Source organism: Mandrillus leucophaeus, unplaced genomic scaffold (genome assembly GCF_000951045.1).
Source record: "Mandrillus leucophaeus isolate KB7577 unplaced genomic scaffold, Mleu.le_1.0 Scaffold683, whole genome shotgun sequence".
In the NCBI taxonomy this organism is placed as follows: domain Eukaryota; kingdom Metazoa; phylum Chordata; class Mammalia; order Primates; family Cercopithecidae; genus Mandrillus; species Mandrillus leucophaeus.
Genome location: NW_012107397.1, coordinates 1366693 through 1394074, shown reverse-complemented (window position 1 = coordinate 1394074; position 27382 = coordinate 1366693). Strand labels below are relative to the sequence as shown.

The 27382-nt window shown below is 35.2% G+C and overlaps 1 protein-coding gene across 4 annotated transcripts in view; it reads left to right on the top strand.

Annotated features, from left to right (window-relative positions):
- GOPC (golgi-associated PDZ and coiled-coil motif containing) overlaps positions 1–26851 on the top strand; it is a 41385-nt gene extending 14534 nt beyond the window's left edge. The window contains exons 2-9 of one of the 4 annotated variants that reach the window (XM_012002347.1): positions 7135–7299; positions 8715–8738; positions 11610–11785; positions 13334–13499; positions 16017–16112; positions 17213–17377; positions 19900–20080; positions 23750–26851. In XM_012002347.1, coding sequence (XP_011857737.1) covers positions 7135–7299; positions 8715–8738; positions 11610–11785; positions 13334–13499; positions 16017–16112; positions 17213–17377; positions 19900–20080; positions 23750–23880 — 1104 coding nt within the window. In that variant the 3' untranslated portion in view covers positions 23881–26851. The remainder of the gene's footprint in view (positions 1–7134; positions 7300–8714; positions 8739–11609; positions 11786–13333; positions 13500–16016; positions 16113–17212; positions 17378–19899; positions 20081–23749) is intronic. The other 3 variants (XM_012002348.1, XM_012002349.1, XM_012002350.1) reach the window with 3 other exon arrangements.
- Positions 26852–27382: the final 531 nt, after the last annotated feature.

Below are 27382 nucleotides of genomic sequence, written 5' to 3'. Positions count from 1 at the left end.
TAAACTCATTACATGTTAATATAAATGATTTTAAATTAAAACGTAATTATATTTTCTAAAACCAAAAAATGTTTTAGAGGAACAGCATTGTTTTATATTTTTTCAAACCTTTAAATTCCTGGCTTAATAGAGGATAACTCACACCTGTAATCCAGCACTTTGGGAGGCTGAGGTGGGCAGATCACTTGAGGTCAGGAGTTCAAAATCAGTCTGGCCAACACAGTGAAACCCCATCTCTCCTAAAAATACAAAAATTAGCTGGGCGTGGTGGAGGGCACTGGTAATCCCAGCTACTCAGGAGGCTGAGGCAGGAGAATCGCTTGAATCCAGGAAGTGGAGGTTGCAGTGAGCCAAGATCATGCCACTGCACTTCAGCCTGGCCTGGGTGACAGAGCAAGACAATGTCTCAAAAAAAAAGTTTGCTGAGGCCTCCCCAGCCATGCTTCCTGTACAGCTAACTTGTGGAACCATGAGCCATTTAAACCTCTTCTGTTTAAAATAATAGTATTTATAAATTACCCAGTCCCAGGTATTTCTTTATAGCAGTGCAGACTAATACAGAGGCCAAGGTGGGAACATCGCTTTAGACTAGGAGTTCAAGACTAGCCTGAGCAACATAGCGAGACCTAGCTTTACAAAAAAATTTAAAAATGACCATGTACTCCTATAGTCCTAGTTACCCAGGAGGCTGAGGTGGGAGGATTATTTCTACTCAGGAGTTCTAAGGCCCCAGTGAGCTGTGATCATGCCATTGCAGCCCAGCGTGAAAAACACAGTGAGAGCTTGTCTCAAAAAAATAAATAAATAAACTAAAACAAAACATCAGCAGCAACAAAAACTGCAAGTGCATAGCAGTAAAGACTACAATGACTACTGATGGAGTTTGGTGCCACTGCATTGACTTGTACTAAAATCCCAACATTTTACTCATCATTACTTTTGTACTTTCAGTATGTCAACATAGTGAAAAAGACAGATAATGTTTTATTATAATGAAAATAGTTTTGACCTTTCAGATCCCCTGAAAATGTCCCATAGACCTTGGGACCTGCTGCTTTAGTAATAACCAAAACTCTTCCCAGAAGAATAGTCATACACTCCCACTCTGCTAATTATTTTAGTTTCTTTCATAGAGCTCATTACAATTTGTAGTTATATATATATATTGTTTGGGGAGGGTTGGTTATTTTAAGAAATGGGGGTTTTGCTGTGTTGCCCAGACTGGCCTCAAACTCTGGGTTCAAGTGATCCTCCTGCCTTAGCTTCTCTAGTAGTTATGTACACCTGGTTTACTGGCTTTTTAATGACCGTGGTGAAGTTACCTAACCTCTCTGTACTTCAGTTGTCATATCTGGATAAAAAGTGCATCTCTCAGAGTATGTTATGAGGATTACATTTGCTTGTCTAGACCGTAGAATGTGATTTTTTGGGGGAGAACTAATGGCAGATGAAATTAGTGGTCATTATGGTTGGATAGAAAATATAAACAGATACAGCTTTCTCACAGAACTTTCATAGACCAGATGACTGCTTCAAGAGCTGACTTTAAGTAAGGAGGAGTATTACTTCCTGTCTTGAAGGATGGCAGAGATTTTCAATTTGACCTTTGAGTATATTTCCTGTTTGGTCATAGTCTTGTGTTTTAGAATAAGACTCATTAGATTTTTGTGATTTTGAGCACCTCAAGCACATAGAGGAGAGAAAAAATAGAGGGAGATTTTTTATAATAAAATGAATGAGTTAAATTAAATGATATTTTGAAGGTATACAAGAAAAGGAATGGATCAAAATGGCTTTCATTAGTTACATTTTCTTCTTGAGTTTTGTCACAAGAGAAAAGTCTTATGAAGAATGGTTCTGCCTCTGTTGTCTGTCAGGTAGCTTAGGATCTTTTATATAAGAATCTCTGTTCCTAGCACTTTGGGAGACTGAGGCGTGCAGATCACAAGGTCAGGAGATCGAGACCATCCTGGCTAACACAGTGAAACCCAGCCTCTACTAAAAATACAAAAAATTAGCTGGGCATGGTGGCGGGCGCCTGTAGTCCCAGCTAAGTCCAGAGGCTGAGGCAGGAGAATGGCGTGAACCTGGGAGACGGAGCTTGCAGTGAGCCGAGATCACACCACTGCACTTCAGCCTGGGCGACAGAGTGAGACTCCGTCTCAAAAAAAAAGTCTCTGTGATGCATTCTTTTAAAAGTTTAGTTTCAGGAAAAAAGACAGTTTTGCCAGATAAAATGGAATTGTTTGCTTCCTTTAATGAGAAAAGGGAATTTATATAATCTGTAAAGATTCTCTTATTAATTGGAAGCTCAGTTTACTATATTAAATTTAATATAGTACTCAATAACTAATACATTAGTATTTTTTATAGTGTGATCCTGCCATCTCTATGTGATTTTTATTTTTTACATTTTTGTTTTTTTTGACTATATGAGAAAAGTAGATAGATGTCTATGATAAATTTGGGATACTGGCACTAAATGGTATAATTGCTAGAGATTTAAATTCCAATCTGTACTTTCATCCTAAATTACATTTTAAAACATAAAGAGAATACAGATATTTAAAAGGTGAAGTGATTACTTTTTGTATACATACTTTAAAACAAAAGGTGTAGAAGCAGTTATAGGTAGATGTGACATAATATTTACATCTTTATCAGCAGCTTTTTGTGCTATAGTTCATTATAGTTAAATTGCCATGTGAAGTCAATTATTTTTTTTGTAATTCCTAAACAACTTGGGGAATGTGTGCTTTGTTTGCTTGCATATCTGTACCTGCATCTGTTCCTGTTTGCGTGCCTGCAGGTATGTCTGTGTATTCATGCCTGTGTATGCTCACGAGTACCAGTGCCTATCTGTGTGCATGTGTAGGAGTATGGGGTGTGTGTATGGGGTTCAGAATCCCCTGTTTAGTTAAAGCTTTGTGTAGTTCTGATATTTGGGGAATGTGCTCTGATTTGGAGCTCATGGACTATATCTTCCCCATTTTTTTTTATTGCGAGAATTACAATGGATGTGAGGAGGAGGTCTGAGTTTTAATACCATGCGATTTGTAATTTGGGGCATCTCACATAATCTCTTAGGTCTCAGTTTCTTCATGTGTAAAATAAAGATGTTTTAGGTTGTTAACTTGGACCTTCTAAAACTTTATCAAAAGAGCTCTATGGCATGCTAAAAGTAATGAGTGAGCTGGATCCAATTTGCCTGCTGTGCAACTTGATGTTCACAAATTTCTTGGCTTAGTTTGCTCCTCCTTCAAAACATGAGGCTTTTGAGGGGTGCTTAAGGTAAAATAATAGGGGTATTTATCCATAAGACAGTTAAAAAAAACCTGCTTATATTTAAAATGAAAATTGTGCAGTTGTTGTGTATTCTTAGAAAAGAATACAGATAGAGGATTAAAGTTTAGGCAAGTGGATTAATAGGAAACTCTGAATAAAAAAATTACTTTGATTTTGGTGCCCAACCTCCAGGGAGTGAAGAAGGCTTAGAGTTAAGTTGATCACCAGTAGCCAGTGTTTTAACCAGTTATGCCTCTTGTGTTAATTTGTTTTTGTGTCACTATAAAGAAATATCAAACGGGGATAATTTATAAAAATTTTAATTGGCTCAGTTCTGCAGGCTGTATAGGCAGCATGATGCCAGCATCTTCTGGTGAGGTCCTCAGTGAGCCTACAGTCATAGTGGAAGGCGAAGGGGGAACAGATGGATCACATGCAAGAAAAGAAGCAGGAGTGAGGTGGGGGAGGTTGCAGACTTTCCAACAACCAGATCTTGCATGAACTGAGTGAGAATTCAGTTGCTACCAAGGGGATGGTGCTAAACCATTCATGAGGAATTTACCCCATGAATCCAGTCACTTCTCACCAGGCCCCATCTCTAACATTGGGGATCACATTTCAACATGAGATTTGGAGGGGACAGATATCCAAACCAAATCACCTGTGTAATGAAGCCTCCATAAAAACCTGAAAGGACAGGGTTAGGAGAGCTTCTGGATAGATGAACACATGGAGGTTCGTGGAGGGTGGTGCCCCCAGGGAAGGCATGGAGGCTTCATGTCCCATACCCCAGTCCTTGTTCTGTGCATCTCTTTATCAGTATCCTTTGTAATATCCTTCATAATGAAATGGTAAATGTGCTGCCATGAGTTCTGTGAGCTGCTGCAGCAAACTAATTGAACCGAAAAAGGGAAATGTGGGAACCCCAACTTGAAGCCATTCAGTCAGGACTTCTGGAAGCATAAACTTGCAACTAGTGTCTGAAAAGAATGGGGCAGTCTTGTGGGACAGAGCCCTCAATCTGTGGGATCTGACAGTATCTCCAGGTAGATAGTGTCAAAATTGAATTGGAGGACACCCAACTGATGTCTGCTGCAAAATTGATTGCTTGTTTGTTGGTGGGGTGAAATCCCCCACACTTGGTCACTTCTTGTTGTGGAATGAGAGAATAGGAAAAACACTTTGAGGTTGTGGTTGTTTTCCCACTAATCCAAAGAAACCTTTCTGATAAATCTATTCCTGGGAGTGAGCTGAAATCATTGGAGTAGCTTTGGTTAAAGGTCTGGTACTGACCATAGAATATATTTGATAGCAGAACAAAGACTATTGGAGTTAAAGATGATGGAATAATATTGAATGCTATATGCATTGCAATATAGATTTTGTTTTCAATTCTCAAAATGGGAGAAGAGTATTCTGAAAATGTGAAATAAGCTTGATGATCACTCATAGTTATTAGCTGGGAATCGAAGGGTAACATTTTGTTAAATGTTTGAGAAGAGTGAGGGAAGTGAGATGTTAATTAGCTAATTTCATGACTGCTCGTAGAAGGGATAATACCTTAAAGATAATACCTTAAATTACAGTCAAAAGAGGAAATTAGGATATAATGTCACAGTAATCATTAGAACAAAGATACAGAGCTTCCAGAAGATTTAATTAAAAAGTACATTTCTAAAACCACCAAAGAGAGCAATGAAGACTTTACATGTGTGTTATGTTATATACAAACATAACATGGCAAATAGGATGAAAGGTTAAAAATAAGAGATCAGACAAAATTATACTGAGTAAATGCAAATAAAATGAAACTAGGAGTTGCAAACTTGATACCAGATAAGGTAGAACTCGTGCCAAAAAAGCATTTACTGTTGGGGAGAAAACTATTAACATAATGAGCTGCATTAAAATTAAGCACTCTGTTCATTGAAATACACATTTATAAAGTGAAAAGAAGCCACAGGATGGGAGAAGGTATTTGTAACTCATACCCAATAAAGGAGTTCATATTGATGCAGGATATTTTCTTGACCCCTTCACAGTACTCACGACAGGGGTGCCCTGTTTACTCAGCCCACCCCGCTCAACCCCTGGCAGGAGGGAGCACACAAACGACCGAGTGTGAGAACTGGCTGGTAGCTTTGGCACTGGCAGGAGCAAACTTGGTTCACTTGGGTCCACTTCACTCCACCCCTCATGGGAGGGAGTGTGTAGGCAAGCAGATGTAGGAACTGGCCAGCTGCTTTAGCACCGGCAGGAACAAACTCCATGCAGGCCGTGTGGCAGCATCCAGGTTGGGGTGCCTGCGACCCAAGGCCCCAGAGGGCGTGTTACAAGGTTCTCTTAGCTCTGCTGGACAGAACTGTATTATCAGCTCACTGGGCCTTTTGCCTTTTGTGGGGCGACTGCCCTCTGCCAGTAAGGGCAGAGGGCCAGTGTGATAGCCTTTTTGGGTACCTGCACTTGGTGAGTCCCAAATTCTTGTCTGGTGCCCAAGAAGAATGAGGTAATGTGAATTCATGCTGAGAGCCACTTCCATTCACTCAATAAAATTCTCTGCATTGACCATCCTTCATCCATGAATTGGATCCTTCATCCTTCCTTCAGTTTGAATTCCATGGGACTGGGTCAGTTCTCTCTCTATATATAACTTGCCACATTTTTTAGTTGGTCCACATATGTGTATTTATCAACCCAGTGGATATGAAAGCTTGTCAAGGGCATAAATTATGATCTCTGATTTTTTTTTTTTTTTTTTTGAGACAGAGTTTCGCTCTTTTTGCCCAGGCTGGAATGCAATGGCGCGATCTCGGCTCACCGCAACCTCCGCCTCCCGGGTTCAAGCGATTCTCCTGCCTCAGCCTCCCGAGTAGCTGGGATTACAGGCATGTGCCACCACCCCGGCTAATTTTGTATTTTTAGTAGAGACGGGGTTTCTCCATGTTGGTCAGGCTGGTCTTGAACTCCCAACCTCAGGTGATCCACCTGCCTTGGCCTCCCAAAGTGCTGGGATTACAAGCGTGAGCCACCACGCCTGGCTGATCTCTGATTTTTAAAAATATTATCTACAATTTTTTTTCTCATTGTGCTGGCATAGTTCTGGGCCCTTAGATGCTTAGCAAAATTATGTTGAGTTGAGTAGGAAACAAAGGCATGTCTGGATCTTTAATCTGCTAGCTAGCTGGGAAAACCAAAAACACAAGGGACACATCCTGTGCACAACTGTAAAACAATATATCAATTGCGCAAAAATGAAAACTTCAAACTGAATGGGTAGATGGTCCTGATGAGTTGCTCTGCTATGCTAAAGCTGAAGACTTAACAGTTAACTCTGATCTTCAGGCTTACTGTAGTCTCAGAAGTTGATACCTTAGCACCTAAAATAACTTTACTAGATAATGATTGGGATAATTTGGACTAGTATTCGTTGGATTGAAGACAACACAACTCACTTACTGGCATCTTCTGTAATACTGTTAATGTTAGTGATCCACCACAGCACACGTTGTCTCTACTACATGGCGAACCACCTCATGGTTGTGTGTTTTCATAAGCTTTGAAGATAAAGGTGAAACAGTAAAAGTAAAGTAAAGTAAGCAAAGTAAAATGGAAGTAGCATTCTGTATTATTAGAAAATACAGCTTATAGATTTCTCTTGCTACTGAAATATCTTGACTTATTGATTTTCTGTCAGTTTAGATGGATGTCTTGTATCTTAGATAATAGTATTCTAATGTTCATGTATTTATTTCAAAGGTAGTCTCTCTGTTGTCATTCTTGAATAACAATTATTAGTCAAAAGAAAGAAAATTAAGCATCCTTAATTTCTTTTACTGTTTTCTTTATAAGGCACAGTTGGTGGATCTGAAATCTGAACTGACAGAAACCCAAGCAGAGAAAGTTGTTTTGGAGAAAGAAGTACATGATCAGCTTTTACAGCTGCACTCTATTCAGCTTCAGCTTCATGCTAAAACTGGTCAAAGTGTTGACTCTGGTACCATTAAGGCAAAATTGGTAAGTAGTTTAGAGAGTGACATGCCCTTGCATGTATTTTACAGGGTGGAGAGGACAGTTTTGAATGAGACTTTTAAATTATCAAATGTATGTGCTCATTGTGGGAAATTTAGAAAATATAAGAAATATAAAGTTTATGATCATTATGATAATCTACAATCTCATCACCTATAAATAATCAGTGATATCAACAATCAACTGATAGAATTTTTCCTATTTAAAATACATGTATAAATATGTTTAAAAGATATTTGTAATTATAACATAGAAGATTTTTTTTTTTTTTTGCCTTACTGTATCAGTTGGATTAAATTCAGCTGCATATAACAGAAATCCCAAGTAACATTGGGATTATTCTTGAATAGTGCTTATTTTTCTCTGAAATGTAGAGTTGATATGGCAGCTCCACAAATATTAGAGATCCAGATTCCTTCCATCACTGTGCTCTGCCATTTTTAGCTCATGGTTTCCATCCTCAGGATTTCTTCATGTCTGCATTTCAGGCAGGAAGAAGGGTTAATCTAAGGAAAGGGCAAAAAGATGCTTCTCTGTTGTGTTAGCCTTCTTTAAATAACTTATTATGAAATCTTTCTCAGTAATTTTTGCCAGCATTTCATTGACCATCCCCAGCTGCATGTCAGTCTTCTATTGGTCATATGGCCACTTACAGTAAAACTGGAGTCTGTTAATAAGGAAGAAATAAAAAATGGAATTGGGTACCAGCCAGTAGCACATTATTTTCTTTTGCTCTTAATATATTGTAAGCATTTTTCCTGCCACTGTGTACCACATATGTTTTAAGTGTGTAAGAGATATCAGATATTTTGTTCGTATATGGAACACAGCAATAAATAAGACAGCTATTGCTTGGCAGAGGCAGGACATGAGATGATATTGATGATATGCTGAGAGTAATACATTTATAAGCTTTACTTGTTTTCAGTTAATTTCATTTGGTTAAGTAGTTCCTAATACTGATGTGTTAAAATTCATGAAAATAATTTTAAGTTAAACTCTTAAGTTTTCAAAGTCTGTGAATCTGTGTTAAAAGGGTTTTATTTAACTGAAATAAAAGCTCATAACTGCTTCTTTGAGCTATTTGACTTTAACATTCAAAAACAATCTAAATTTTCTCTAGAAAAGAGTTTACGTGAAGTTTTAACATTAGAATTTGAAAGAGTATGGTGAAAAGAACACTGTACTAGTTATGCTGACTAATTTTGATAAAACAAAAAATTTTAATCTAATGCTATTACAGTTACTGTTGTTTATAGATTGCAAATATATTTGTTCTAATGAACTTTACCCAAATGATATTCAACATGTGGGGTTTTTCCTTATAATGATTATACCACTAAATAAAATCATTTGTTTGATCTTCTTCTAATTATAAAACTTTTTTCTTATATCTGAAGTCTGGCCCCTCTGTGGAGGAGCTGGTAAGTATATTGTTTCTGTTTTGCTTTAATATGTCACGCTGAAGTGTTCTTAGTGTTTTATTTGCATATTATATGTTGTCACTCATTGTATTTGAAAATAGCATTAATGATGGCAATTTTTTAAATGTTCCAGTACCTGAAAAGTTCAGTGGATGGCCCATTGCTCTTTTCTCACTGCATGTTGTTAAACATTTTTCTTTTATTAATGATTTATAGCCATTATTTGCAGAGCCTGTCAATTTTTGACAATTTTTGAGCCTTGTAACTTGCTCACACCTCTACTTCAAAGAGCCATTGGTTTTCCCACTTCAGGGTATTGAAGATATATCAAGCAGGCCTAGTTTTTAACCCCCTTAAGTTTCTATTTGAAATGATTTCCAGAAAAGAATGTGCATGTTGGTTTCTTCTTCATCTGCTGCATGCGTTATGGCTTTTCAAGAGTCTTGAGAATAATCATGTGGCCTTTGAAACAATCGAATTTTGAAATGCTTTAGCAGAAGTTATTTTTGAAAATAACAATACATTTTTAATATTTTTCACATTACCCCAACCTAATCAAGTTCCAATTTGTCTTATGGCTTTACCCCTTTTGAAGATCCAATCTTTGGTATCTAAATGTAAAATGAACATCTTGGGTGTTACCTAGTAACTAACAGGTTAACTAAGAATCAAAAAAATTTTTTTTCTGGAAATCTAGAAATGGTTAACTTCAGTTTTCTTAGTCTTATTCTTGCTTACCTCTGTTAATTTGAGGCCTGAGAGTTTGTCAGATTCATTAGGGATTTAAATCATTAAAACCCCCGTCGGTGGTAGCTTAGTACGTCTCCTACGTTTCATTAATGTAGTATAAATAACTCATTAAAGTAATTGAAAGTAGGTAATCGTCAACATAAAGTTTATTTAGCCCATAAGCCAAAGAAATCTTGATCTTCTAGGAATGCTTTTTTAAAAGTTGCATCAACTTTAAAATGTCATAAGAAAGATTTTTGTTCATATCTCCAAACTGGTTTCTTTTGAAACAGATACTTGCCCTTTTAGGACATAGGTTCTGAAATAAAGATTTTAATAATTCCAAAATTATGTTAAAAGGAGGATTCTAGATTGAGTTTTTCAAATCCTTTAAAACTAGTATCTAGAAATTATGTTCTAATCTTTTTTTTCCAGAAATTGAAAGAGTCCGCTAATCTTTCATATGTTTGTCATATATATAACAAATATTTTTAATCAAAGAAGTGACAAATATATCTAGCATTTGGTAGTTGTCGTTAGTTTTAGCTTGTATGTGTGTGTGTGTTTGTGTATATGTATGTAAATTTTTTCTTTAGGATTATGGTATTTATTGACTAGTATTCAAATATATCTATTTTGATGTTGTTCAAAACAGTAGACCAAAGGAGACACGTTAAATTAGTACCAAAATATATTCCATGAATTGCTGAAAATATGCTTAAATTTGTTTCTTAGCTTCTCAATATCCAGAATAAAAAGGGAAATAATTATGTAAAATAATCAGTGCATACAATAGAAACAATACTATTCATCATTTCCTCAAGAGAAACAATTTCTCTGGTGCTAAGGTAGGTTTTTATTTACATCCTCACAAAAGGGACATGGTGGTATAGGGAATAATGTCTTCCACATATCATGAACAAGTGTAACCATGTTTTCATAGGATTTGTGGATTCTGTAAAAGCAGTTCTGCTCATGATAAATGCAAGTTTTCAGTGTTTAGGTGATTTTTTTGACCTACAAATAACACTTAAAATGTCTGTTGGGGCCCTTATTTAACTCTCGAAAGGGTTTTATTTGGCCATATAGTTTTGTGTGTGTGTTTGAGTTTGAATTTGCCTGCCTATGGGCAGAATTTTTTGTGCCTTCCATTTTGCACTCTATTTTGTCTTGTACCTGCCTGTTTCTGCACTTGGATCCTGAAGGCATTTACATTTGCAACCCTTGATCTGTAGGAAAGATTATACTTTATGCTTTTAAGGTAAATTGAATTATTATTTCTCACATATGAACTTCTGATAAAAATTTGATGGTGAAGATCTTGCGGTTAAAGTCTCTGGCTAACACCTTTATGTTCACATATATGGACTGTCTACCAAGAGGAACATAGGAGGCAAGTGAGGCCCGTGTTTTCCTCAGAAAAACGTTCTGCATTCACTCTTAACATACAGACAAATAGATGAACCGGATAACAAAGTTCAGTGGTAATCCACTCCATAGATGTGATTAATCTATAGAAACTTTGTAATGTGTAAATGTTTTAATGCAGTTATCACCAGCAGTTTTTCATGACTATAAAATGTTTATTAGAAAACTAGTATATCCTCTAGTTTATTCCTTATAAGTTTCTTGTGGTCCTCTAAGATAAATTAGCTCTAAAATGTATCTGTGTAACTGAATGATTCTGACTTTAAGACAGACATGCATAACTTTGCATGCAATTTCTGACAAGTCGACTTTATAGACTTGTTGCATTAAAGTTAATTAAATGTTTGGGAACAACCATCAGAATGATTATTTTTATATTAGTCTAGTTTTCTAAGTCAGTTTTAGAAGTAGATAGCAGATTTAACTACCCATTGAGGTCACTTTTACTAATATGTGATAACATGAGCTTAGAGTAGACTACTTTTCTTACTATCCTCCATATCAGGGTAACCCATGGCATGCAATTATTTTATCTAGAAGTAGTTCCAAGATGTTATGGTACTAGTTCAAAAGAACTAGATCCAGATCTTTGTGTTCCATTTTATAGAGATGATACATTGTTGAACTGTAGGCTTTTGTGCATTTTCAACAACATGGTCTAGTGCTAAAGAGTTTTTATTTTCATTAAATTATATACTTTTAAAAATTACATAGGAAAGAGAGCTTGAGGCAAACAAAAAAGAAAAAATGAAAGAAGCGCAACTTGAAGCTGAAGTGAAATTGTTGAGAAAAGAGAATGAAGCCCTTCGTAGACATATAGCTGTTCTCCAGGCTGAAGTATATGGGGCGAGACTAGCTGCCAAGTACTTGGATAAGGAACTGGCAGGAAGGTGTGTAAAAAATGGGTATTATTGTACTCTTAAGTGACAAACTGGATATTTAATGAGGTTGACTCTTTCTTTTTCTTTTTTTATTTTTTTGAGATGGAGTCTTGCTCTGTTGCCCAGACTGGAGTGCAGTGGCATGATCTCGGCTCACTGCAACCTCTGCCTCCTAGGTTCAAGTGATTCTCCTGCCTCAGCCTCCCGAGCAGCTGGGATTACAGGTGCCTGCCACCACAGCCAGCTAATTTTTGTATTTTTAGTAGAGATGGGGTTTCACCATGTTGGCCAGGCTAGTCTCAAAGTCCTGACCTCATGATCCGTCTGTCTTGGCCTCCCAAAGTGCTGGGATCACAAGCATGAGCCACTGCACCTGGCTGACTCTTTTTTCTTACAGTAAATGCAGCATTAATCTTTTCCCTCAGAATCGTTTTACAGTTGGTTTTAACTTACTGTTGTTAAATTAATACTGACAGCATTATGTATTGCAGATCTATTTATCCATACTAAATATGTTTAGTTTACACACATAAACACTGATAGTATCTTACTGTGAAATGCTAACAGCTCTATAGAGCAGCACTTTCCAACTATTTTGTGCCTTGAGACCAGTACAACCGATATTTACGTGCATAGCAGAACTTCCATAAGGAATTCTTTTTATGATCACTGAAACCCAGCCTTTCTTGCCCTTCAAAAAGACATGTTAGTATTTAGTTAATGACAGTGATTTTATCATAATCATATACAGAATTCTACTTGTATTTATTAAGTAAATTATTAACTCTGGTGACTTATTAGTACTGAATCATTTTGTGCATATTCTTTTAATGTCACATTAAAAACATGAAACAAAGAAAAAATAATCTATATCATCTTGAAGTACACATTTTCTAGTAACTTTTTTTTTTTTTTTAATTTTGTAAGATGGGGTCTCACTCTGTCACTCAGGTTGGAGTGCAGTGGTGCAACGCTGGCTCACTGCATCGTCTACCTTTCAGGCTCAAGTGGTCTTCCCACCTCAGCCTCCCAAGTAGCTGGGACCACAGACATGCCACCAGGCCTGGTTAATTGTTTTTAAGGTTTTGCCTTGTTGCCCTGGCTGGTTCTAGTAACTTTTAACCACATTTAAAATATTCATTTTGTGAAAAGAAACTCTAATTAGAAGAAATATTTTTGTACAGTTAATCTCATCTAAAAGCTAACATTTAATGGTATCTGAGTTCAGTGACTTCGCCTGCAAGACATAAAACAGATTGACATTAATCTCATCAATTGTTTTTTAGATTTATTTGAATTAAGTATATGACTAAAAGAGTTCACATTAATTCCTTTAAAAAAAATTTTTTTTACTGGTTTTTCCCTTCAAGATACCTGTTCTTTTCAGAGTGTTCATATTTTTTATACCTGAGAGACATCAAGAAGTTCCTGAGTATTAGTTTTATCACTAATTTGAGATTCATGCACAAGCTACTTATGTTCAGTAATTTTTCTGAATTCTCACTATAGTGAACATAATGAAAAATCAACTCAATGTACTCTTTTCCCAATATGAAGGGTCCAACAAATACAATTGCTAGGACGAGATATGAAGGGACCTGCTCATGATAAGCTTTGGAACCAGTTAGAAGCTGAAATACATTTGCATCGTCACAAAACTGTGATCAGAGCCTGCAGAGGACGTAATGACTTGAAACGACCAATGCAAGCACCACCAGGGCATGTATGTTTGCTTTGCTGCTGCTTCCCACTCAGCCTCTTCTTTCTTTCTTTAATCACAATTGCTTTCCATTCTTTCCTTTATTCTAGTACTGTTTGAAACCTTTATTTAAAAAGTAAAAATGGGATTCAACTTATTCAAAGTAGATAATGTTTCAACACCCATAGAAATTTTAGTAGTTCTTCACAGACTTACTAATGCTCTGAGAGTGATATTTTTGCAGACAGTGAGCCATTGTTAGCAAATGCATATTGCTAGTATGTTGGATCATATTTCCAGTTTTTCCTGGATCATGATTGGGCATGCTTAAATTTGTTTTAATCTTAGCTTAGAGTGTGTGGTCATTTTGATAATTCAGCAAATATTTTGGGGTAGTTTTTTAAGGGAACTTTTCGTAACTGAATCCAAATGTAGATGCTGAACTAACATTTACACCTGTTTGGTCTTGGATTAAGATGGAATTTGAGATCTGTAGCCAGTTGTCTGCTTCTATAGCCACCATTGTATAAAAGCTTCTATCTGGATAAACCTTTATTGAATTTTATTATAACAGCTGCTTGATAATATAGACCTTAATATATGAAAGCGTGTCTCCCAAGGGTTCACATAGCTTAGTACCAGATAATGTATGGCGTTAAATAGTAAAATAGTTTGTTGCTTCTGCAAAGATTTTTATAAGAAGAATCGATATGCACATAGAGTTGGTGGAAGAGAAGTGGGGATAACGATAAGCACTTATGCCATTGTTTTCTCTAGGACACTGGTGGTCCGCATTAACTACTAGGTCCAGTAGATTTGGCAAATGGAGTAACACGGTTAGGAGGAAGACAAAGTAGTTTGTATCAGATGTATCTGAGTGATAAAAGCATGCTTGTGAAATTAGCTAAATATGAGATTGGGTTTTAGGTAGTGGCTGGATTATAGAAATTATTTTATACTAAATAGAGGAATTTTAACTTTAACCTGATAATCATGGAAGTTTTAAATAAAATGGCAGACTTCATAAAATTTACATTTTTTAATAGTTATTTTGGTATAGTGAAGAGGACCAAGTTGGAGTCAAGGACATAGAAAGATACTATGGTCATCCAAGGAGAAAGTGATGAGGACAGGAGAAGTGGCATTTGAGAAGAAGGACAGATTTGATAGGATTATAATCAGAAGGGCTTGATTGGTGACTAACTGCTTTTGGTTAAATAGTGAAAAAGAAGAATCTGGACTTTTAGTTTGAGCAACTGAGTGAGATCTGGCCTTCAATGATAAGGGAAATAGAAGAAAAGGTAGGATTTGGGGAAAAGATGATGAGATCAGTTTTAGACAAGTAGTGTTTGAGGTGACAATGGGATGTCCAAGATACATCCAATTGGATATATGACTCTGGATTTCAGGAGAGAAATCTGATTTGAAGAAATGTTAGGGAAACTGTCCATCTATTGTACTTGAAATCTTGGAACTGATTAAGTCAGTTCCAAGTATATATGTATATATAAAGTATATAGGTAGTAAAAAGAATAGGAGGCCAAGGATAGAAACTTACGGAGTGGGAGAAGGAAAAGGATCACTAAAGGAAGGAGCCTGGCATAGAGCTGTCAGATACAGGACATCTAGGAAAGTAGTGTAATAAAAACCAACGGAAAGAGTGGGTTTCAAGGAGGGGTTGGTGAACAGTATCAACTTTCTGCAAGTTTGAAGTAGGGTAGTGACAAAGTGTTCATTGTGTGTAACAATATTGATTACTAGTGAGCACAGAAAAGAAAATTCCAGTTGTGCTTGTAGGGGCAAAACTCTAATTATGGAGCTCAGGGGACTGAATCTGAGTGACAAGGAAGTAGATATGATGAGGATGAACTTCGTGTGGAGGTTAAGGAAAGGGAGAGGATGATAGTTGCTAAGGAAGATAGTGAAGGTTTGAAAGGTTTTTTTGTTTTGTTTTGCGTTTGCACATGATCAGTATTTTAAAACTGGAAAAGGCTTGTAATTCATTATCTGCTGAGTAGGAAAACAGCTTAGTAGAGACAGAAAGAGTAAGGGTACCAGAGAAAGAATTATTAGTGGATCAAGGCCCTTTATTTAAGAGGTAGACTCCAGAGCACCAAGGAATGTATAAGTAATTTGGTCCAATTGGAAATTTGTTTTTCAGCTCTACGACTCAGCTAAAATCAATGTATACCTTAAAGACATCCAGTGAAGATAGACAGTCACTTTTATTTTTTGAGGATATTTGTTCCTCAATTAATTCCTGGAAATAATTTCTTTTATAATGTCCTACAATTTAAAAATAAATGTATCAATATTTTAAATATTATTGGCAAAAATGTGAGAACGTCATCTATACATTTTGCATCAATAGAATAGCTATTTTCATTTTTCCATTTTATGTTACTTTCTTAACCATATACTGTTTATCCATTCCAGGACGTTAATACAGATTTGTAAAAGCAAGTTATATAGTATGAGTTTACTCTATTTGGTATGCTATTTAAATGATACTAATTTTTCTTCTTTTTTCCTCCCAATTAGGATCAAGATTCCCTAAAGAAAAGCCAAGGTGTTGGTCCAATTAGAAAAGTTCTCCTCCTTAAGGAAGATCATGAAGGCCTTGGCATTTCAATTACAGTAAGAAGTAGTGCTTCCGGTCTCCTTTTCTACAGTTATCTAGTATAATCATATTCCTTTGTTGGACATCACTGGGGAACAGAATATTCTGGATATATTTTTTAAATAACTAAAATGTATCCCCATGGGGATAAATGTTTGCTTTTGTGTAAACATTTTTTTAAGAAATAAATCTTCCTAGCAGCTATTAAGTATACCTTTAGTAAGCATAGTTTAACATCTTTATTATGACTCACTCAATAGTTCTGTGCCATATAGTGTGATGCCTCTCGGAGCCCTTGGGAATAGATATGGTTGTTTTTGTCTAGGTTAAATGGCTTCAGATTGTATTGTTCTCTCTCCAAGTATGTATATCTTTCTCTTATCTCATTTATTAGCTGTCAGATTTCACTGGCTCTGGGGTCCATATATTATATATTCTTTTTTTAAATTCAGTGCCTTTAGGAGTCACTTTGTTGTAGTCTCAGTGCTTTAATGAACAAGGTGACTTTAATTTTCATTTGGTAATACTTAGGCACTGAGCAAGTTCATTTGTTTTTTTAGTATTGCTTGATGTAGAAATGTTTCTTATAATAAAAAGCTCATCTAATCTGTATTTCTTGAATACTTACCTTTTTTAATGTGCTGCCTTCAAAGAGTATACATTTTAGCAGTACAAATAAGACACACACACACACACACACCCCCACACACCCACACACACAACGATACAAGCTAGAGAGTGATAGGTACCAAATACTGCACTTTTTTCAATTCTACATTGCATATATTTTCATATTTTAACTTCTCTGAAATTGTGGCACCTAAAATAATTGGTCTTGTCATTTGTAGTGATTTAGACTTGATAAAATGGAATGGTGCTATGGAGTACTAACACATAAGTTTTTTTTTTTAAATTTAAGAATTTAGCCAATTTACTGTTCAATACTCTTTGATAATTTTTACCATTACTTAAGTAGCAAATAAAATTTTACCCAGCATTTATAGAGACAGCATAGGTGCTTAATGAAAGATATTTTTAAGAAAATATTTTATCTCTAGATTAATCGGTAACTGTACTTTACAAAGAATAATTTACTGCCCTTTGTTGTTGTTGTTAGGGTGGGAAAGAACATGGTGTTCCAATCCTCATCTCTGAGATCCATCCGGGTCAACCTGCTGATAGATGTGGAGGGCTGCACGTTGGGGATGCTATTTTGGCAGTCAATGGAGTTAACCTAAGGGACACAAAGCATAAAGAAGCTGTAACCATTCTTTCTCAGCAGGTAAATTCCCTTCATTTAATTAGAACTGCATCTTTCAATTGGTTATGAATCTATTGAACACTGCATACTTCCCTACAGAGTTTCTAAAGTAGTAAAGTGTTTATACATAGATCTTGTTTCCTTTGATTTAATGCTTTTGTAGATGACATTCAGTCAAATGTACTGAAAATGGACCATTCCATTTTGTTTACTTCATAACTTTGAGCAAGTTACTTAAGTCCTCTGTCCCTCAGTGTCCTCACCTGTGTGGAAGGGATTAAAAGAAAGCTGTGAGGATTAAGTATGTTAATACATATAAAGTACTCAGAACAGGACCTGAGACTGAAAAAACAACATCCTTAATGCCTAAAACACTATATATAAGGTATTACAGAAAAGACAGTGCTAGAAGCAGATTGATTTTAGTCATAGAATATTAAAATTGAAATCACACATAGAAACTATCTAGCCCAAAACTCTTAAAATGAGTAAACTAAAGTTCTTAGAGATGAAAGGATTTACTCAAAGTTGCCGAGCAAATAAATTAGAGAATTGAGATTCATATTCAGGAGTCATATTTGTCATACAGTTGTACTTAAAATGTTGTTTTATTTTGTTTATTTCTTTCAAGAATAGAGTTGAGGGAATTAGAGGCATTGGTAGTACATTGAGATGTTTCTTGGATTATCTCAAGTGTGGTATGCGTCTGTAGAATTGAATCTCAGAGTCGAAAGTGAATATATAGTTCATTGGTTCAATTCTATATGATGCATAAATCTTTGCAACATCACTACTTCAATAATTATATTAAAGGGAAGACTTGCTGATATCAACCAGTCCGTTCCATTGTTATACAGTACTGATTTTTAGAAAGCTTTTTCTCATATTAAGCCTGAAATCTGTGTCTCCATGACAGCTACTCACAGATCTAATTCTGTCATTTAAAACTTTGCTGAAGACCACTGCATCATCTGTCTCTTTCTGCAAAATGGCATTTTTAAAGCATCTGACAAGAGAGATCTAAGAATGCTATGCTATTCTCTTAAGTTAGTGTTTTATCAACCCATCTTGACTGTCATCCAGTAGTAAAAGAGTGGGATAACTGGTGAAGGAGCTACCAATGGGCAGTCATAAGTTTTAAGAAAATGCTAACTAAGCACATATTAAAATTCTGATGTATAACCTTAAACTGCTTGGAAAGAAGAGCACCAATGAGTCTAACTTAGTGAGTAGCAATCAAAAATGGCATGTTTTCTTTTGCGCAAAGGCAAACCATAATTTTCAGAGTTGCCAACACCACACTTATATGTAGTGGTTGGAGTCTCTTATTAAATGACAATTATAACTTGGAATTTTTTTTTCTTGTTTTTTTTTGGAGCCAGGGTCTCACTCTGTCACCCAGGCTGGAGTGCAGTGGCACAATCACAGATCACTGCAGCCTCAATCTCCCAGGCTCAAACAGATCCTCCAACCTCAGCCCCCCAAGTAGCTAAGACTACAGGTGCACACCACCATGGCCAGCTAATTTTTTTTTTTTCTTCTTTTTTTTTTTTTTTTGTAGAGATGGGTTTTGCCATGTTGCCCAGGCTGGTCTCGAATTCCTGAGCTCAAGCAATCCACCTGCCTCAGCCTCCCAAAGTGCTGGGATTACAGGTGTAAGTCACCATGCCTGGCATGATCTGTAACTTTTTACTTGAATGTGTCATTGTTAAAGAATGGCACTACAACTATTACACAGTTAATCTAGCATAATATAAAGATCAAGGACTTCAGAGTCAAACTTTTATTTTTCTTTATTCTTGTTCATTATGTAGGGAAAGTTATCGCCTTTCTCCAGGACTCATTCAGGTTTCTCGTTCACGTTAAAAGACACTATAATAGGATTATTCTGCGGATTGGAGGCTATAATTTATAGTAAACATATATAGTAATTACTATTAGTATGAGACAGAATACTTTGATTAACACTATGTCTGCGTCTGGTACTCAGTGTAAGTTCTTACTCAAGACCTATTGAATAAGAAACAAAAAATCATTTTATAGGAGTTTCTTGAATTAGTTAAGGAAAGGTTTGTATGATGTCCTTATGGCAGTGTACAAAATCATTTTGTAGGGGTTTCTTGAATTAGTTAAGGAAAGGTTTGTATGATATCCTTATTTAATATCTGACTATTTAGATGTATTTGCTGAATTGCTGTGTACAGTACAAAATAGCAAATAATTTTGAATACTTGTTCCAAAATTCTATAAATTTAATAATTAAGCATCCTTTCAAATTTTAGATCTATTAGCAAAAAGATTATGGTCAGTAGAAAGAGCTACTATAATGTTTAAAGGAACTATAGAGAGGATTCATGAGGTTGATCTAGACATGATGGCCTCACTACCTGTTTAGATTCTAGAACTTTATTATTTGTTTTCTGGAAATGAGCTATCTCTTAGATCTCTCCACCCTTACTAAGCCTTCCCACAAAGAATTTGGAAATCCTTTTTAAATTACAATTACAATAACTTGACTTTCTCATTTTCATTTCCTGTTTTAGAGAGGAGAGATTGAATTTGAAGTAGTTTATGTGGCTCCTGAAGTAGATTCTGATGATGAAAACGTAGAGTATGAAGATGAGAGTGGACATCGTTACCGTTTGTACCTTGATGAGTTAGAAGGAGGTGGTAACCCTGGTGCTAGTTGCAAAGACACAAGTGGGGAAATCAAAGTATTACAAGGTAAAAATCACTCTAAAAATTATTATTAACGTATTCATTATTATTAAACTATTATTAAATGTTTAAATGTTGAAAAATGTGAAGGCCTCAGAATTTCTTCAGTAAAACTATTTTAACTGTGAGGAAATCAAAGGAATGAAGCGCTTTCCCTTGTTTATTGTTTTATTGTACATTATGCGAACAGTTTATTTACCACATATGTTCTTCTATATTCATCTTGGACTGTTAAGACAAGTACATTACCAGTTACTCTACTGCAAGTGATCCTTGAAAAATAAATAAAATTTTTTCTAGACTCTGAAACAAATACCAATATACTATTTTGAGTAGATCTATCTTGTAGACTACATTGTCTCTCTGGCTTGATGCAAATTCATCTCTCATAATACAATGAATTTTAAGCTAATTATGAATAAGTATGAAGTATACTGTCGTCTTATGATTGCTATTAGAATCAACTTATATTATCTTGGGGATGTTTGGTTTAGTTCCTTTGCTATCATTTACACATATTATAAGGAAAAACTCTAGCACTTCCTTTTACATAGAGTAGTGGTCCTCAAATTGTGATCTGTGGATCTCTGAGGGTCTCTGAGATATTTTAGCAGAGTTCATGAGGTCAGAGCATTTCGTAATAATACTAAGACATCATTTGTCTTTTTTTGCTGTGTTGATATTTGCATTGATGGTATTGGGTTGGTGCAAAAGCAATTGGGGTAAAACTGCCTTAGCACTAATCAAGGCAGTGTTGCTAATACTAGTAACTGTACTAGTAATCTTTGTTTTCTTCCTTGGCATCCATTCATAGTAAAAGAAGGAGAAGAAGATACCAATTTTGCTTAAAAATACCTTTGATGAAATGGCAATAACAGTTAATTTTTAAATATTGGCCTTTGAGTACATGTCTTTTTAATATTCTTTGTGATGAGATGGGAAGTATGCATAAATACTTATTCTGCATACTGAACAAAGACGCTGTTCTCAAGGGAAAGTACATAAGTGACTGAACTAGCCATTATTCTTCATGGAAGACAATTTTTACTTGGAAGAATCACTTGAAAAGTATGACTTTTCGGACTATTTGGAAGCCATTTTCTTAAAAATGAACAAAGTCCATTTCAAGAAAGACAACTGATAATATTTATTGCCAATGATAAAATGTGAGCTCTCAAGTAAAAGTTAGAACTTTGTGAAACATGCACTGATCACCATGAGCTTGACAGCTTCCTAACACTTAAGAGCTTTTCGGATGAGATTGATGATGATATTAATGAATGTGATTTTTTTGGTACAGTAAAGTGAAGTGTGTCAACTTTTGGAATTGCTACATAACTTCATGGTCCAATATTTTCAGATCACCAGTAAATGATATTATAAAATTCTGCATGGGCAAAAGATCAATTCAGAATGCAAGATAGGCAAATGGATTTTAATATAACAGTGTAAAAAGTTCACTGATAAGGTTTCAAATTCCACATTGTCAAATTTTGTATAATATCAGAGAGTACTACTGACAGTTATCTGAAAAGGCTATTAAAATACTCTTCCATTTCGCAACTACATATCTGTGTGAGGTTGAATTTTCTTCATATATTTGTAACAGATTGAATGGAAGTGGATATATGAGAATACAGCTGTCATCTATAAAGCCATTGAAGAGATTTGTAAAATTGTAAAATAATGCTACTCTTCTAACTAGATTTTTTTTTGTTTGGAACATAGAGTTATTTGTCATTAGACAAAGGTTATTTATATTAACATTCTGGATTATTGTCATTTTTAACAAATACATGAATTTTTTTTAGATTTTTCAGTTTTACTTACTAATATGGGAAACATCAGTGACTATAATCCACATAAACAGAAGCTTCTTGGAGTCCTCAATGCTTAGTATAAAGACCTCCTGAGACAAAAATGTTGAACTCCTGGCATGGAGTTTTATGGTGAACTGATAAACTGTTACACTTCTGATAAAGTTGTGTGTTGTAAACTGTCTGCACAAAGATAGCAGTAGCAGTTACTGTTTTCACTGTGCATCTTGAACAAAACTATTGTGGCAATATGTCAAAGACTTATACTGTTGGGCTGCTCTCCAGATGGTTTCATTGTGTTTTACCCTTTTTGTTGTTTTCTGTCAGGATTAGAAGGCTTGTCTCTTCCTTTTTTTGTAACTGAGGCTAAAGGCTTCTCTGTCACTTATGCAAATTGCAGAAACTTAAAATGTGACTCAGATACCTAAAAATTTGTGTGTATGTATCACGTTTAACTGACTTACTTAAAAACTGTATCTATTGGTTATTGTTTCACACATGTCTATACTTTATAGCTCAGTAAATAGGTGATATAGTCAACACTTATTTATTTATAAGCCTATTATTTATTTTATAGATGATCAGAATTCATTTTAAATCTTAGCTAGACATCATCTTGCCAACAAATTACATTTTAAGCAGTTAACTAGTATATGCCTCAATTAAGTGAAGTTAATGTAATATGAAAGTAACAATGTAAAATAACAATATAATTCACAGTTCAGTAGATATTTATATAAGTAGAATTGACTGAATTTTACAATTATATGTATTACTTCTAAGTCTTATAGACAACTTGATAGGGGCCAGGAATGGTGGCTCATGCCTGTAACCCTCGTACTTTGGGAGGCCAAGGCAGGAGGATCGCTTGAGGCCAGGAGTTACCAACCTAGGTAACATAGTGAACCCTGTCTCTTCAAAACATTTTTTAAAATATAGCTGGACATGGTGGCACATGCTTGTAGCCCCAGCTACTCAGGAAGCTGAGGTGGGAGGATTGCTTGAGCCCAGGAGGTCAAGGCAGCTCTGCAATCCAGCCTGGGCAATAGAGTGAGACCCTGTCTCAAAAAAGAAAAAAAGGAAAAGAAAACTTGATTAGGAAACTTAATACAATTTTTAGATAAGCCCAATATAGTATTTTTAAATCTGTACAGTATCTGATACCTGCCATAAGGGAGAAGAAGGAAGAATTCCTGTTAGGAATTGCTGATTTGATTAATATAAGGCATTATTTTTGCCTCAGATTACTACTGTTAATTACAGTGGGCATTCCTTTGTTTTTCATGCAATGAAATTATACAACTAACTTTTTTTTTTTTTTAATTGAGACTGAATCCTTAGGAATAACCCTTTGATTTTCAAGAACTACCAAATAGTTGTATGAAGAGGTGGTTTGTTTTTTAAAACCTCAAGTTGGAATTTTTATGAGGTCACTGTGTAATTTGAAGGATTGTATGAAATGGTTATGATATAAATTCCTTTTAAGGATTGGTAAATAGAATGAATTATTTTTTTATTTTTATTTTTTAAATTTCACTCTGTCGCCCAGGCTGGAGTGCAGTGGTGCGATCTCAGCTCACTGCAACCTCCACTTCCTGGCTTCAAGTGATTCTCCCGCCTCAGTCTCCCAGATAGCTGGGATTACAGGCATGTGCCACCATACCCGGCTAATTTTTGTATTTTTAGTAGAGACGGGGTTTCACCACGTTGGCCAGGCTGGTCTCAACCCCTAACCTCAGGTTATCCACCCACCTTGGCCTCTCAAATTGCTGGGATTACAGGCATGAGCCACCACACCTGGCCAAAACTAACTTTTTAAACCAGAAAGTATCTGCTTTTTTTTTCTCCTTTCTTTCAGGATTTAATAAGAAGGCAGTAACTGACACACATGAAAATGGAGACCTGGGCACTGCAAGTGAAACTCCGTTAGATGACAGTGCTTCAAAATTAGACGATCTGCACACTCTGTATCATAAAAAATCTTATTAAATTGACCATATCTCCAGACAAGATTGTTAATCAGACTGTTCTGAATTTGGGGCACTGGGGAAGATGGTGACAACGACTACAAAATCAGAAGAGGCTGTTTGTTGCCTAAATGAAAGGCGGGTACCTCAGGGCTTCATGTGAACAATTCTAAATGCATAAAACACACTGTTTTCTGTGGTAGACCATGATTAGCTATTGCATGTAAAGCAATTTTGATTTTCTTGAACATGTAAGCACCAAAGCATGTGTTCCCAAAGGGGTATTACTGGGCTGTTAAGTACCAAATGAAACCCTACTGTTTTATTTGGTTTGTTTTCCCTTTAGAAGGAGGACAGTGCTAACTGCAATTTTATAAGAAATACCCTTACAGAGAGTAAGTGAATTCATATTTTATATTCTAGAATGTTAACCGTGGTGTTTCAGAAGACAGAGCTTGACTCAATGAATTGTAGAAATATAGGCTTGACTTAATTTTTGAAACTGAAAGAAAGGCTTTAGACTTCAAAAAAATTGATTGTGCATCCTGAAATCTAAACCAATTATTAATGATCATTTATTGTAATGAGTTTGCATTTCAGCTTTATTCAATGCAGTACGAAATAGTTTTCTTTAAGCAGTCCTTTATCAATTAATGCTGCACTAGAAATAGATTCTCAAAAGTTACTAAACATTTTACTTTTTTTGGTTTTTAAAAGAAATGCAGATGAGTGTAAAACATCTGTTCTCAATTATGTTGATCTGTGTGCACGGTACTGGAGCGTTTACCCATTCATGTTAAGGCTCAAATGCTTGTTTTCTGGGATCCACAAAAGACAGTTTTATACATTTTGAGTTGTTCATAAAGTTTGTCTTGTGATAGTCCTGGCACTTAAAGATAAATGTTTCTGGTAGTGAAAGTTCAGATTTATTACTGTGTCATGAAACACAGTATATTCAAATCAAATGGCAGTTTTCTTTCTAAGTAAATGATTTCCAGTCATCTAAAAGGTGTGCAAGAAGAGATGAAGACATTTTGATACAGTGATTGTTTTGGTTGGGTTTTCATGTCAGTTTATGTTTGACTAAAACTCTCTTCACATGCAGGTTTATAAATTGGTTAGGTCTCTTGTCCTATGATTAAACATGGAGTGCGTCCTCTCTGATTTAATATTTTGCAGGTCATTGTAACCTGCTAGGCAAAGTCAAAACATTGCATTAAAGAGGTGATAGTTTTGCTAATATCACTGTTTTAAAGAATATACAGTTAAGGGAATATTAAGTGGGAGAAAGCCTATAAGGCTTTTAGAATATTATCAGTATCTTCATTTCTGGTATTCAGATGTTATGTGATAAAACACATTTTGTTTTGTCTTTCCCAGATACACTATATATTTGTTCAAGGGTAAATCTATAAAATATATATACTTTATTTTGTGGTTTTGCTATTTATAAATTTAATGTTTTAACTGTTGCTCTTTTATGGTTTGTTTTGGGTGGTGGTGTTCATCTGTATATCACCATGTTAATTTGTAATAGAAGTGCACTTCATAGTATATATTGTTACTGATATTAAAATACTTTATAGCATTTGCCTCTGAGCAAGAGCTAGTATTTAATTGTACAAATGAATAAGCAAGTTACATGTTATTGTTTGCTCTTGAAAGGGTAGGCCTCTTAAAAGGAAAAAATACAACTTGTTTTTTCCTTATCCCCTATGCCAAACACATACCTTCCATGCATGACATGAGATCTACAAACTGAATTTTAGCCACTGTATTTATTTAGTCAAAAAAATTGTCCATCGTAGCAGACCTGAAAACCTTTTTGCTGTGACATGGAACGATGTTATTCTTATCTTCTAAAAACACAGCCTGGGATGGAATGACCATGGCATTTTTTTCAGAGAACATCCTTTATCTGCTATGACTGAATCCTTAGGAAATAACCCTTTGATTTTCAAGAACTACCGAATAAGTGTATGAAGAGGTTGTTTGTTTTTTGAAACCTCAAGTTGGAATTTTTATGAGGTCACTGTGTAATTTGAAGGATTGTATGAGATGGTTATGATATAAATTCCTTTTAAGGACTGATAAATAGAATGAAAAGTTTCCAGGTAGTTTAAAACTCCACAGGTCAGTTTCCTTTTCATTCCTGCTTCACTGTGGTTTGTAAGCCTACGGGAGAGCACCATTGCTCAGATGCTGCTGTGAGCTTCCTGTCAGGTGTTAGAAAGTAACTAGTTAAAAGATCATTTTAGAATATATGGTTTTTGGGGATGAACTAAGAATTAGTTATTAGTTCCAAAGGACTGAGAACCAATTTTAATATTTTCACATTTATAGGAAAGAAATTCATATGTCCCTGAAACTTCTAAGACAAAACCAAACAAGGAGGGAACTGTTGCAAAGCCATTTCATCGAGAAAGGGACAGAAGGAGAAATACACACATGTATACACAAACAGAATGGTTGAGAAAACGTTTTAATAGAATGTGAGGGTTGTATGTATGTGTGTATATATTTACACTTAACCTCTAAAATTCTACAGTACCTCAGTTATGAATATAATGGAAAAGCAACATTTTGGCAGTGAGACTATTGTTAAAATAAATTTGAGAAAGATGAAAATTTTGTGAGTCTTGATAATTACAAGTCAACAGCTATCGAAAGTTAGCACAACTTGTCTGTGGTGCTGTTTTTTTTTTTCCCACCACAGTGGACTTATTCTGTTTTCATGTTTAGAAACAAAAAGGTTTCATGTGATTCATGTGTAAGATGCACAGTATTTGACATCCTAATTATGTAATCCCTATTCCATCTATCCAGTCTTACACTTATAGTTGGCCTCAAATCTATTGCATTTATGATAATGTATTATATCTAGTTGAGTTTAATATTTTTTTATTAGCTTGTAAATAAAGATGGCATCTTCTACATTAAAATGATATTGATCTCATTTTTTTAAATAAACATTTTGTTTCCTCGACATTAAATATTTTGGCTTGTTATTTATTTATAGTAGCTTCTATTATTTGTACCAACATGTCATAAAGTCTGTGCAAAGGACTTGGCTTAATTTTGTGTTATAAATATTGTGTTATAATATTGTGTTATAAATGTTGAGGAAAACATTGAAAAAAGTTAGAAAATCAATCCTGTTTTTAAGATACTATTTAAAAGGATATTCTTCCACTTTGACATCTAAGTATATGTAATTTAGAAGTTCCTAAGTTACATGTAAAATAATTTTTGGAAAATACTTGTAAATGAATTACTTGAGTTATAAACATTTAGAAATGTTATGAATATTAGAAATACATTTTTGTCACTGACTAATCTTGATTCAGTGCTAATACATATATGCTTTCTGTGTGTTGATTTAAGCTCCCAATTCACCAAGTGATTTGAAAAGATGCCTTTTCCCCAGAATATAACCCCATAGGATATTGGTCAATTTATGAATTTTTGGGTCAGTTTATGAAATTTTAAAGAGAACTTGCCTTTTCATTGTTAATCAGTGTTTT